Source organism: Triturus cristatus, chromosome 7 (assembly GCF_964204655.1).
Source record: "Triturus cristatus chromosome 7, aTriCri1.1, whole genome shotgun sequence".
Taxonomy (NCBI): Eukaryota; Metazoa; Chordata; class Amphibia; order Caudata; family Salamandridae; genus Triturus; species Triturus cristatus.
The window spans coordinates 1,485,457,405-1,485,471,726 of record NC_140590.1 but is presented as its reverse complement, the minus strand read 5'-3'; the positions used below and the strand labels follow the sequence as shown (position 1 = coordinate 1,485,471,726).

At 48.5% G+C, this 14,322-nt stretch overlaps 1 protein-coding gene across 1 annotated transcript in view; it reads right to left on the bottom strand.

Annotated features, from left to right (window-relative positions):
- LOC146812235 (uncharacterized) overlaps positions 1 to 14,322 on the bottom strand; it is a 437,417-nt gene that overhangs the window by 332,978 nt on the left and 90,117 nt on the right. The window contains exon 4 of the mRNA XM_085614564.1: positions 11,965 to 12,069. Within this exon, the coding sequence (XP_085470690.1) occupies positions 11,965 to 12,069 (105 nt within the window). The remainder of the gene's footprint in view (positions 1 to 11,964; positions 12,070 to 14,322) is intronic.

The following is a 14,322-nucleotide window of genomic DNA, read 5'->3' as shown; positions in this document are numbered from 1 at the left end:
CAGCAGATGACCGGCGCACTTGACCATCCCATGCAAACAACATATGCAGGACCCAGAAGACCCCACATCATGCAAATCAGACATATGAGTGTCAGCAAACACAAATCCCTGTACATTAACACATCACAGTATGCCATGCATGAAACCCAGCTGCATGAAGGACACAGTTGCATACACCATTGTGCGCTGTCAGATGATCACACACCTATATGTCACACAGGTTTTGTCTCTCACAGTCACATCGCAGATGTCATGCTGACCCTCTGAATCATGGACACCCCAGTTGTACGTAGCAACAAGCCACACCCTGATGACACAGAGGCAGACACCTGAGGGCACAAGTCACTGAGCACAACCTGCAATTTCATGCACAGGACTGGGATTACAGTGTTTGTAAATGCCCTTGAGGGGGCATGACTGCCCAGGACTAAGTGAAACAGTGTTTGGCCCTGGACTGTAGTCAGGTGGTTAAGAAAGTGGGACATACTTGCTATACAAACTCCTGAGGCCTCTAAATTGGAGTCCCCTGCTGCATGGGTTTGTTTGGAATACCCCAGCCACATGTTGTGAGTCAGACCAGCAATTGGTACACATCTCAAGGGCACACACAGGTCTCAGGCATTGTGTAAACAATTGACCCACCCATGAAACACACAACAGATTCACGAGAACTGATGCTGACTGGTACCTGAAGCATAGCTGACTGCAAGGACACAGTGCCCTAGTGACACAAGCAACAGATTGGAGGGGCCACACCTGTGGAACAGATGAGGAGGGTGCATCACACAAATGTGGGACCTGAGTTTGGGACTACAAGAGCTATGTAACGTGGAAGTGTGAGCAGGACAAAAGACTGCTATTTGCATGTCAGACATAGTACACAGATCAGACATGGACTCACCCCCTTCCTGCTCCTGTCTGGCCTTCAGCTGCCTATCGAGGTCCGGGAAGACCACCACCAGGATCCGGAGCATGTGGGGAGTCAGGGTCCGGTGTCTATCCCTCCTACATGGAGGTGACAGCTTCAGCTGGACTCTAGCTATCCTCCGGGTCCAGCCCCGAAGGTCCTGCCACCTCTTCTGGCAGTTGCGGATCCGGCGCTTGTAGACCCTCACAGAACGAACAGCCCGGGCGATGGTCAGCCAGATCTCCTGCTTCTGGTGAGCATCAACCTGTGAGGAGGACAAAGTGAAAAGTACATTAACACACATGCCCCAGATTGCTGCAGCAGACATTTGGATAGACATGTCATCATCACAAAGGGAAATGAATTACACAGGTAGTGCAACCATGGGGATTGCAAAAGCACATGCATGTCTGACATGTTAACAATGCCTGGATAGATTGAGCTTGCAATAATGCACTTTAGCAGCAGGAAAACTATTCATTGCATGTACCGACACACTTTGGGGGATGAAAACAGTCATTGAGACTGCTTGCCACTGGGGTACACACTGCTAGTACTGCTAGTCAGACAACATGCATAATTAGGAAGGCAGTGGACTGCACACTCACCTGCTCCCCTGTTTCCCATAGAGCTGTCTGTACTCTGGAAGGAGCCCGTCCAGCAGGGCCTGGTTCTCCTCCTCAGTGAAGGCTGGGGCCCTCTCCAGAGTACGTGCCATAGCAGGAGCCAGAGGATGAATAGACATCAGCAGTGGTAGAAGGGATGTGATCCAGTAGCATGTAGTGCAGGCAAGTGAGCTCCCTGGGGGCTAGCCAGACTTATATCTGTGCTGCAGAGGCAGACTCTGTGCCATGTGTCACAAGTGATAGGTCCAACACAGTTGCATTCTATGAATCTGGCCAATCCATTTAAAAGTACGACTCGTACACGCCTTCCGCATCGTTCAAATCTTCACCTTCATGGAACACTTGAAATTGCAACATTGTTGTAGGCATCCAACTGAATTTCCAGTGCACAACTCGTACAACTTTTGAATCCGCATCCGTCTCCATGACCGTCCAGAGCCAATGGGTGCGCACGGCTCGTTCAACTGACTGTACAACGCGTATTTTGAATGTACACATGCACCCGTCTCCATACGATTCAATGGCCAAGGCGTACGCCTGTCTCGGACCATGCCTGTCCGACGCATATGCATGATAGTCACCCGCGTCGGACCTCATTACATTCAATGACATAATGTACGCACGGCTCGGACATGACCCGTGCAATGCGTACGCATTGTCACCCACATCGGACCTCATTGCCTTCAATGACAAAGCGTACGTACGGCTCCGACATGACCCATGCAATGCATACGCATTGTCACCCGCTTCGGACCTTATTAGTGTGACTATTATATGGATGCAACACACATATACTGGCCATGGACACCTGCGCACACCTGCCACACTATAGCATTGGCCACACAGTGTCCCATGGCATGTAAGGTTGCATTCGCTGGGTGCTTGGAGGGGGCCACAGCAGTTTTTTGGGCTGGCACTTTGTGCAGCCACTCACAGGCTGTGCACGTGTACATGGGGGCAGAATCCTTTGTGTGTTGTGCACATTACCACTGTGATGTGCAATTGTACAGTAATGGGCATGAGTTAAGGGCATTGTGTCAGGTTGGATATGTTTAGGACATGTCACATACACCCTGAGTCCTGGGGGTGATGGCATGTATGTCACAGTGAGACCTGTAGCCACAATACTGATGTGCACCCACAGTCTGTGTGCAAGCTGTGTCTCAGATGTGTCTGATCACATGTTACCAATGTGTGACAGTCTCCACATCCATGTGGCATATGCATCAACCTTGATGGGGTGTGTGTCTAAGAGACATACATGTAGGGCCGGCAGGAACAACAGTGGCAACTACCTGTGGGACTTACGCTTGCCTTGTAGTGTGTACGTGCTACGCCATGTCCATTGCTGTGTTGATGTGGTAATACAGGGAGCCTGGGTTTCTGCATGGCAAAGATCTGTGATGCCTGGGAGACATGAGGCCTCAATTGTCACTGGGGTGTATTTTTGTGAGGTGGTGGTCTTGTAGGTGACATATGTGTCCATGCCCAACAGCACACACCTCAGTACATTGTGTAATGTCATGAACTAGCATGTGATAGTGATCGTGGTCATGGCCACATGGGTGGATGTACTGACAATCTTCCTTTGTGCATCTCAGTATTGCAGGGCACCAGCTGTCCATCGTCCGTTCCCAGACCTTGCAACCATGCAGGAACGCGACTGCATCAGACAGTACCACTTCACAAGGCCACTGATTGAGGAGTTGGTGGAGCAGTTGGCGCCACATCTGCTACCTGGCCGGGCATACCCTACAGCACTGACACCAGAGGTGAAGGTGATGGCAGCCCTGCACTTCTTTGCTACCAGTACCTTCCAGTTGACTGTGGCTACTGCTGGTGGTATGTCGCAAACGATGTTTAGTCGGGTGCTACGCGATGTCTTGGAGGGCATGTTGCAATTCCTTGACCTGTATATCAAGTTCCCGAGCCAAGATGAACTCCCTGAAATTAAGGATGCCTTTTATACACTGGGGAGGATCTATTGATGGGACACATGTTGCCCTGATACCACCACAGGCACATGAGCAGGCATACCGGAACAGGAAGCACTACCATTCGATCAGTGCTCTGGTGGTCTGTCTTGCTGACATGTCGATCACACATGTGTGTGCACGGTTCCCTGGTTCGGTGCACGATGCCTACATTATGAGGAGTAGTCGCATTGCAACGCTGATGTCACAGGTGCCAGCTCAGCGTGCCTGGCTTGTCGGTGTGTACTGACTCTTTCTCATTGTGTGTGTTTGTCACTGTTGTATTCGCACTCCTACAAAACTCAGCTACTTGTTAATTTTTGTGTGTGTAGGTGACTCAGGATACCCCAACATGCCGTGGTTGCTGACACCCCTCAGGAACCCTGTAACACCAGCCAAGCTGCGCTACAATGAGGCACATGGTCGGAGCAGGAGGGTGATTGAGCAGACATTCGGCCTCCTGAAAAGCCGCTTTCGCTGCCTGGACAAGACCGGAGGTGTTCTCCCATATGAGCCTGCAAACGTGTGCAAATTATCCTTGTCTGCTGCCTGCTACACAACATGGCGGTGCGGAAGGAGGTGCCTCTCATCCAGGATGACGATGATGACGACCAACCTCCGGCACCTGTGGAGGATCCCAGCCTGGGCCAAGATGCCAGTGATGATGAAGATGATGGTGACGTCCGCTCCAAGCTCATCAACAACTTCTTCACCTGAATGTGAGTTTCCAGGGTTGTTATGTGAATGTATGGAGGTAGCCTGGAATGTGTTGAGCCAGCTCTGTTGCTGACTGAGTGTGTCTGTGTGCCACTTGACTGGATGCATGCTGTAATGTGTCCATTCAGGTGGTGTGTACTCCACAATAGGGTAGTAATGCTAACTAGTGTTTGTGTAGGTGTTTTGCAACATGTTTTGTGCATGTGTATTGCATTTCTCTCCTGTTCTTCTGTGCTTTTGACTGTCTCTTGTCTGTCCTTCCCAGGGTACTTTGCCTGTTGTGTGGTCAACACTGACCCCCAACACCCAGAAGCCAACACCAGTGTGGAAGTTGACAATTCCCATCAACTGATGTACCACACATCCCTGGACTTCCATTCACCAACACATTGTGAGCGTGTGTCCACTGTTACGTAGAATTACCGTACAACTAGTGTGGAATAAACATGTTGCTGATGTGTAATGAACCTGTGCTACGCTTTGTTATGTGCGTTGTCTGTCTTCCCACATCAGAGTGACGTCTGCTTACCTCACCTGTGGACTTGTTACCACTGACTGGGCTTGGTATTGTGTCTGTGCATGCCAATGTGTTTCAGGTCAACATCATTGTGTGTGATGAGTAACATGGCCATGGTGAGTATGTTTTATGTTGCTATAGTGGTGTGTGTCCCTCACATGTGTCACATTCCCATGACTCACCTTACGTTGGTCACATTGTTGCAGCATTTGGCATGCACTGTGTTGTGTAGCAGATCGACATCTCCCTGGACATGACAAGTTTGAATCACAACAGAGGCAAGTATTGTGTACTGGTGAGTTTATTTGCAAACATGTGTGAGGGAAGTGCACAGGATGGTGGGTGCTGTACAGTGGTTTGGGAATCCAAAGTTCACATTGGAGTTGGAAGTGCTGGTAGATGAAATGTCAAGAGTAAAGTCCACAGTCATCTGATACATTGACCCAACATGAACCCTCCATGTCATGTGGGCGAGTTGTGTGCGATTGGACAAGGTGAACGGGTTGCACACAAAGAACATTGTCCAGAACAGGTTTGGAGGCCCTGGGGATGTGCTGGGACATCTGCCTCTCACATGTCCTTCTTCGGACAACCCCTCTTCTTCAGGGGGGGGATCCTCATGTGCAGGCCTCTGCGGTGCAGGGGACTCTCCGCCAGAGTCCTCCTCCCTCCCTGTAGTGCTGGCAGATGGTGTTGCGACAGATGTTGTGGGCACACGCGGGTGTGTGAACAGGTTGGTGTTGATCTGGCAGAGGCACTGTAGTATGTCATGATGCACCCCAGTGATGTCATCCCACTTGGCCTCTATGCGGGCATGGTGGGCAACCTGCTCGTGTTGCATATCCTTGAGGATCCCCACTACCTGGCCAAATCTTCCGGTGGTATCCTGGTAAGCATCTAAGATGCGTGCCAGTTGGGGGTCATCATGCAGTCCAGACCCCTCTGCAAGGTGTGCCCTGTGCCTCCCACCCCTCCCAGCACCCCTCTCCACAGGGGCAGGACCAGCGGCGGTACGCACAGGTGACACTGGGACACCTTGGGTGGTGTTGCTGGTGGTGTTGGCTGTGGCTTCCGGGGGGTCCTGTGTCCCTGTGCTGTGGGTGTTGATTGTCCTTGGTCTGTCCGTGTTGGCGGGGGTGCCCTGTCGGTGTCCAGATGCTGGACACATAGGTACAGGGGGTGCAGATGTTGATGCTCCTGGTGCTGCATGATGGCTCACACCGGAGGAGCCAGGTTGGTCGTCGTCTTCCGAAGAGGACAGTGAGAGAGTCAGACCAGAGAGCTCAGTGTCCACCAGAGTCTGGGACTGGGTATCCTCGTCATTTGGTGCCTGTGTTTAGAAGAGACACACAATGTGATTTATGTTTCTACATGCATCATTGGTTCACAAACATGACATTTTCTACTTTTCAAACAGATGCCTGCCTGTACACTGCTTTTTCCAAGCTTGTCACAGACAGAGTTTGATATTGTTGTTGGCCATTTCCCAGCATGGCCTTGTGCTCCCCACAACAGAGCCCAGTGTCAGACATCTTGTCAGTCCCTTCCCACTCCCTATGAGGCGAGTAGGTTGTCTGTGACTGCGACTCCCATCATACTCTTGTCTACACCCCCCTTCCCTGCATGCCCATGCTTCCTCCCTCTTGACTCTGCTTCCCTGTGAGGGGGTGTGACAGCAATGGCAAGATGACTGACTGTGTAGTCCTGATGTATGATGTTGGCCATTTCCCAGCATGGCCTTGTGCTCCCCACGACAGAGCACAGTGTCAGACATCTTGTCAGTCCCTTCCCACTCCCTGTGAGGCAAGTATGGTTCAGTTTGATTTTACAGGGCCATGTGGGTGGGTGTAGGTTGTCTGTGACTGTGACTCCCATCATACTCTTGGCTACACCCCCTTCCCAGCATGCCCATACTTCCTCCCTCTTGACTCTGCTTCCCTGTGAGGGGGTGTGACAGCAATGGCAAGATTGCTGACTGTGAAGTCCTGATGTTTGTTGTTGGCCATTTCCCAGCATATCCTTGTGCTCCCCACAACAGAGCCCAGTGTCAGACATCTTGTCAGTCCCTTCCCACTCCCTGTGTGGCGAGTATGGTTCAGTTTGATCTTGCTGGGCCATGTGGGTGGGTGTGGTTGTCTGTGACTGCGAGTCCCATCATACTCTTGGCTACACCCCCCTTCCCAGCATGCCCATGCTTCCTCCCTCTTGACTCTGCTTCCCTGTGAGGGGGTGTGACAGCAATGGCAAGATGGCAGACTGTGAAATCCTGGTGTTTGTTTGGCTACAAGTCCCAGCATGGCCTTGTGCTCCCCACAACAGAGCCCAGTGTCAGACATCTTGTCAGTCCCTTCCCACTCCCTGTGAGGCGAGTATGGTTCAGTTTGATCTTGCAGGGCCATGTGGGTGGGTGTAGGTTGTCCGTGTTTGCGACTCCCATCATACTCTTGGCTACACCCCCTTCCCAGCATGCCCATGCTTCCTCCTTCTTGACTCTGCTTCCCTGTGAGGGTGTGTGACAGCAATGGCAAGATGGCTGACTGTGAAATCCTGGTGTTTGTTTGGCTACAAGTCCCAAGTGAGCCCCTGTGCTTCACACAGCAGCACCCAGTACGGGGTATCTTTTGCTGATATTTCAATGAGGTGTGTGTCAATTAGGGGTGGGCGGAATTTGCGGAATTAACCTTCGCAAATTATCGCGAAAATGTTTAAAATTATCGCAAACAAGCGGAAATATCGCGAAGATGCGGAAGTGTTTTTCCGGCATGTTCGCGAGATTTTCTGCATGGTTGCGGGTCGCCAACTTACCCATGTGGTTGCTTGCGGGCGCGGCCATCTTGTTTTGAGTTGTTCTCGCGGTGCATGATCGCGAGAAGAAAGACGTGATCGCGCGACGCATGACGTCACTGCGGGCGCGAACTGTCGCGAGACAGCGCAAATGGCTAAAAACAATACAACATCTCATGGAGAACGCGACCGGATCAAGAAAACTTGTCGGCGAACGCAGGGATTCAGGTAAGGCGATCGCGCGCGCGCGAGAATGTATTATTTTACAGCGCGAGCAAGAAACAAATTATCGCCAAGCTGCGGAAACCGGAATTTTTGACATTTTCGCGCTCTCCGCGGAACGCGAAAATGTCAAATTATCGCAATTTCCGCGAACGGAACGAAATTTTCGCCCAGGCCTAGTGTCAATGCATTGTACCCGGTGAGTTGCGTGGAGTTTGTGTTGGGGGGGTGTCTCCCCATGCTGAGTAGTATGATCAGGGCTGTCAGTCCTCCTTCCCATCATGAAACGTGCTTCCATTGTAGGGCGTGCAAGTTGTCTTTCAGGATGTCAGTCAGTGGTGTCCTGCTTCTGATTTGAACACAAGCCCTAGCAGGGCCTTCTGCTCCCCACAGCAGGACCCAGTTTCAGCCATCTTGTCAGTCATTTTCCACTCCCTGTGATGTGGGCATGTTTCAGAGAGGTATTGATGGGCCCATCAGGAGGGTGTGCATTATCTGTGACTACAGGCCCCATCATGCTTTTGGCTACACTCACTTCACCTGCATCCCCACTATTCCTTCCTGACAGTCAGCTGCACTGTGAGGTGGTGTGTTTGTGGTGGCAAACTGTCTGGCAGGGTCTCTTTGGCTTAGTGCCACTGGCTTGCTCTATTTGTTTGTAGGTTGGTGCATGTCATGACACAGTCCCCAGTCACTATGAGATGGCAGGTATTGTGTGTGTCTGACGGGCATACACATCTTGGGCTGATTATCTATTGGTTAGTGTAGTTTTGCTTGGGGTACATGGTTTCACTGTCCCCTTGCCACTCAATCTCGGGTATGTCGTTTGTGTACTCACCAGGCTCTGGGATGAGTGTTAGGGCATGGATGCTCTCTGGTGGTAGGATGTCCCGCACCTTCTTCTCCCAGGTCCTGAAGTAGACTGGTTTGGCAGGAGGGCCACCGCCGGTGCACTGACTCAGGGTGTGATCTTTTCGATGAGTTTCTTGACCCTCCTGCGCACGTCATACCACCTGTTCTGGATGTCGTCCTTTGTGCGCCTTGCTGGTGCTTGTGCGTTCACCTTGTCCACAATCCTCAACCACATCTTGGTTTTCTGTGAGATGGGGGTCCTTTGAACCAATGTACCAAACAAATGTGGCTCTACTCTGATGATCTCGTCTACCAGCACTTCTAACTCACTGTCTGTGAACTTTGGATTCTTCTTTGGAGGCATGGTGATGGGTGGTGGTGGTGAGTGATGTGTGTGTGAGGGTGCAAGTGATGGTGGTTTTGTTGTGTGTATGTGTGTGTGCTTTTGTATGAGGTGCTGATGGTGTGTTAGTTGTGTGATGGGTGAGATGTGAGTGTGTCTGTGGTTGCTGTGTATTGGTGTTTGCTGCTGGCTGTGTCTCCTGTTTGCAAGGGATGATGGTAGTGATTGTAGTCCTTTATATAGTTGGAGTTGTGGGTGTGTCTTTGTCCCATTTTTTGGGGGGGGTATTTATTGGCTTTGTCATTGCTTATTTGGTCATTTTTTTGTCTTTTTTCCTTTGTGTTTTGTAGGCATGAAGGAGACATTCATGTGACGGAAACGGACGCTGCTGTTGTCTCGTGCGGGCTTCTCTGCATCGTTCATGCTGCCTGTCTTCTGTGTTTGGTACGCGTCGTTCGTGGCGGTTTCTATTGCTTGTGTGCCGGGTTGTCTGTGCGTGTCGGTCGTGCAGCTTGGTCTCCGTGCGAGTCGGTCTGGTTTTACACGCATTGCATCGTACTGCGCTACTCGTACATCACGGGTACGGGTCGGTCGGGTTCATTCCGGGTTTGTGTCGGTCGGTGAAAATCGCGTCGGTTTCCCGGCCGGATCACTATTTTCCCTACGGCTCGGTCGTACGGCTTGTATTCCGTATGTGTCGGTTGGAATTCACACGTGTTGCATCGTACTGCACGGGTCGTACTGCGCTGGTCCGTGTTGGTCGGTATTCGGTCCGGGTCCGTGTCGGTCGGTTTGTTTTACGTCCGGAATCGGCCCCTATATTTTAGCAAACAATATTAATGACTTCGATATTTTTGGAAATTATATTTCCTACCTTAAACTCGATATTCTTGACCACTATATTCTTGCAGTCGATTTTTAGTTCAAGTCGACATTTCCAACTCGATATGCTGACTCTTTACCTCCCCACCCAGCTGACCCTCCGGGTCATAAGGATCTCTCCAGCAATTTCGTAGGAGAATTGCCTCTCCTTGCTAGCCAAAATATGCATTTATTTTTTAGTTTGCAATGCAAATCCCGCTGTCGGGGGTTGAGCTCAGGTACGCCCACTAGGACAATAACATATGGAGATGAGGCAGGGGGTAAATTGATGGAAGGTAGATCGCTATACCCTTCTCCGGCCCTTTTACGTTATGATCCACAATCCCCCTCCCCTCTGTGCCTTGGTCCACGCCGACTCATAATGTGGGTTTGTTTACCAAACTAGGATATGCTGGATTTTTACTTCTAGGCTCCCTGCTAGCCAGACCAGGAACAAGGGTAGGGGTGGGGTTTTGGACATACGAGAATTCTGACCTTGGGTACTTGGTCAGGTGCTTGCACACCTATGTCTGCCTGGCGGTTAACAGCTGTACCTTTCCCTGGAACTGGCATCAACCTACCCACCCAGAGTTCCAAAGTTTCTGCCAGTTTGTCTACCCGAACTGAAAGAGAGCTTAGCTCTTCTTTCACAATAGATCTGACTTGGGTCTGTAGGTCCATCATTAAGTTCTTTATCCATGTTGGATAGTCTCAAAGTACTTGAGCAAGATCCAAAGCAGTATCTGGGTCAACATGAAGTGTTCCAGTGTCAGGCGTCCCATCATCTCACTTCTTTCTTTTTATGCATGTCCTGCTAGGTTGCTTGGGTTTCCCATTTTTGGTGGGTCCACAAACTATTTCTCTGTTTCGCTGGCCAGTTGTTAGTGGTTCCTTCTCCCTAGCAGAGATATTGGCTTGAGAAGCCTGTGGCACTGGTTCTGTGTCAGAGGTAGAATGGAGGGAGGTCAAATCAGGTGCCCAAAAATAAAGATCATGGGTTAGGGATAGATGCCGCTCAGTGAGTTCAATCTCTGTTGCAAGGGCACCAATGACCCTTCGTAACATTTTATCGATTGTAGTGGGAGCCATTGTGGGAGCAGACTGCTGCAGCAAGGTTTGTTGCTTTGCAGGGCATGTCCGTTTCACCATATTTGCAAGTTTCCAGAGCTAGGACAAAGTCAAAAGATCCAAACAGATTCTTTGTTACAGGCGGGCAACCTTCAGTGATGGCACCCTGGGGATATAAGCCTTACGAAAACCTAGGGCTTCATTTATGAAAAGTGATGCATCACTGCGAGAAAACAGCGATGCGTCACTTTTGATTGTGCTCTCCTTGCGACACCAATGATGCGTCATATTTACAGTATGACGCATCATGTCGCAAGAGTTACAGATACATCAGTATTTCTGACGTATCTGTAGACGCAAAAATGATGCATTGCTGGAGTGTCCAACAAAAGTGACGCAACTCCAGCAATGGGTCATTTCACATGGGCAAGTCCCATGTGTTATATGTCTGCATCAGTCTTACGCCTGCCATGAGGCAGGCATAAGATATTGACGCATTTGGTCCTAGAAGTGGCGCAGTGAAATCCTATAGATTTCACTGCGTCACTTCTAAGACCCTTTCTTGCGTCAGAACACTCCCCCTGCATACATTATACCTGGAGCAGGTATAATGTGGCGCAGGGGTTTACAAAGTGACGCATCTACTTAGATGCGTCACTTTGTAAATATGGTACAACAATGCTAATTTTTTAAGCTGCTGGTGCGTCACAAATAGTGACGCACTGGAGGCGAAAAGTGACGCAAGGACTCATAAATAAGCCCCGTAATATCTATAAATCCCCTTTAGCTTGCAGTAATAAAATATCAGTCCAATAAGTGGGGGTTGTACCTTTGATCTTGCTCTAGATGCCAGATTCTGGGAGAAGGACCTCCTAGGCCAGATGTCAGGGGGGTGGCCCAGCCCAGCCTCCTCCGGGCAATGATGGGCGTGGAAGGTCCCGCCCTTAATAATTCAGTTATATTCGTTCAAAGGGTCAAAGTTTGACCCTGCAGCCTTGAACAGACCATGCTTCGACTTTTATTTGAATAGCATTGTGAGGGCTTTTTTTTAAATGAGACAGTATCATTTTGAGTAGGTTAAATATTGTACTTACTTATTTAGTAATGACAAGATGCTGTCCATTTTCAGTAACAGCGTGATACTATTGTCAGTTGTCTCAGCTCCAACTTCTTGTATAGTCAGTTTAGCTGCAACAACACTAAAGGATTTTAAAACAGTGAGTGATAAAACATGGCTGTTCATATTGTAGTTTGTAACCTGCAAGTAATGATAAATTGAATTGGATCTAAAGGATAAACTTAGCTTACATAATTCATCGATTTTCTTTCTTAGAGTATTAAAAAGCACTCACATTTTGGAACAATTCTTCATTATTTTTATCGACAAAGCTCAAAAGTAATATTCCATTATAAATGTATTTTAAATAATATAAATAAATATACCTTTTATGGTTTATAATACATTTTAACCGTGTGTCACTGTGTCATAGTGGCAACAATAAGATTATTTACAGAAAAACAGCATTTTATTAGGTTACTTTCTATTGAACCATCTGAAAAATCGATATTACTTTATCTTTGGGAAAACAAATTACTATTTCTTCTAAAGATCAGAAATTCACATATGAAGAAGTGACATATGACTTGAAAGGTAATGCACAATCTATGCCTACTTTCTTTCTTGGTCCAACAAATATAGGCACTTTTCATTAGATGAAAAAATAGAAAAGAGAAACGACTAGGCGGATGTAAAATTTTATCATTTGGGTCATTCACTACAGAACATGTTTGCATTGATTTAATTCTATTTAATCTTAGCCCTTATTTCATCATTAGCGATGGTGATCACATAGGCTTACATCTCTATATATGTGATTTTCAATATTATTAAAGGTGCTTTCGGCCAACAATGTATAAGCATAACGACCTTTCACATAAGCCTAGATACAAAAATAATTTAAATTAAACACAATAGTTAAAACTAAAGAAAATGATCCAAATATTACTGTTAAAACCTATGACAAATTACATCAAGTCCCTTATTTGTGGGCCTGGCACTTGATGCAGTTCGCCTGGTTTTTACTTTGTCTTAAAGTGCTCTTCGGTGGGATAGGCTAAGTTTCTGCATTTATCCCCGCAGCAGTAAGTTACATTTCTTCTGTTCATTGTCAGGATTTTAATTTTACTAGAGTTTAATCCGAATATTTTAGCTTTTTCTCAAGTACAATCCAGTTTGTTCTGTTTTGTTTTTCTAGGAGATCCCTTAGGAAGAAGAACAATTGTTGATCTGGGTTTTGACTTGAGCTGTTCTATACACATTATCTTGAGTATTGTGTTAAAACTGACCATGTCATACAAATCACAGTTTACTATGAAGTTTTTCCTGTCCCCGATTGCTCTGCTCATTAATTTGTCTGAAACAGCAGGGTTTCTTCTGTTCCTGATAATATTTATCAACACCCCTCGGTCTCACCACCCCTGGTCAGTAGCAGCCGCTACTGGACAGAAGGGCAACAGAGCAGCAGCCCATTAGAGGCTCTAATGGGCTGCTACTCTATTGTCCCTCTGTCCAGTAGCGGCTGTTACTGACCAGGGGTGGTGAGACGGGGGTGAGCTGGGGGACAAAGGGAGGGAGGGAGGAAAGTAAAAAAAAAAAGGACTTACCTTTTTACCGCTGACTGCCACCTCTTCTTTCTCCGTCCTCCTCTCTGCATGGCAGATAGCACACTGCCTCCCACAATCCCCTGGGCAATCACAAGGCTGACTTAGAAGCGTTGTGATTGGTCTGAGCGCCGTGGTTCGGCACTCAGACAGGGACTAGCAGGTTGTGCATGTTCTCCCCGCAGGCTGTAATATAGCCTGCATGGAGAACATGCAAAGTGCGCATGATGCTTTGGCCGGCCTGAGACAGCCGGTCAAAGCGGCATTTGTACTTTAGGTGCTGCCACCACTCCTACCCCAGCCCTGACCGCCTTGCTTCAGCTGCAAACTGAATGCAAAAAACAAAATGATAATAACAAACATTATTATCATTTTATGTTTTTTGCATTCAGCTTGCAGCTGGAGCAGTGGGGCGATGCTCCTACGCCTCAGCGGAGGAGATTCCACTACCTCTGACGCTCCTGCACAGACTCCGTGTAATACTTCCTGGTGAGATAGCAGTGCCTCCAAAGGTTTTTTCCCCTCTGTTGGTCATTGGCAGACTCAATATAATTCTCCTTGATTATTAACAGTGGCTTTAACCCCTTCACTGCCAGGCCTTTTCCCCTCCTGTGCCACACCCTTTTTTGGCTATTTGGGGTAGTGCGCGCTGAGGCCCCTGTAACTTTTTGACCACATAAGATATCCATGCCAAATTTGCGTCCTTTTCTTCCAACATCATGGGGATACTAAAGGTACTCAGGGTTTGTGGATTCTCCTAGAGGGGTCATAGAAATGAGCCAAAATACAGC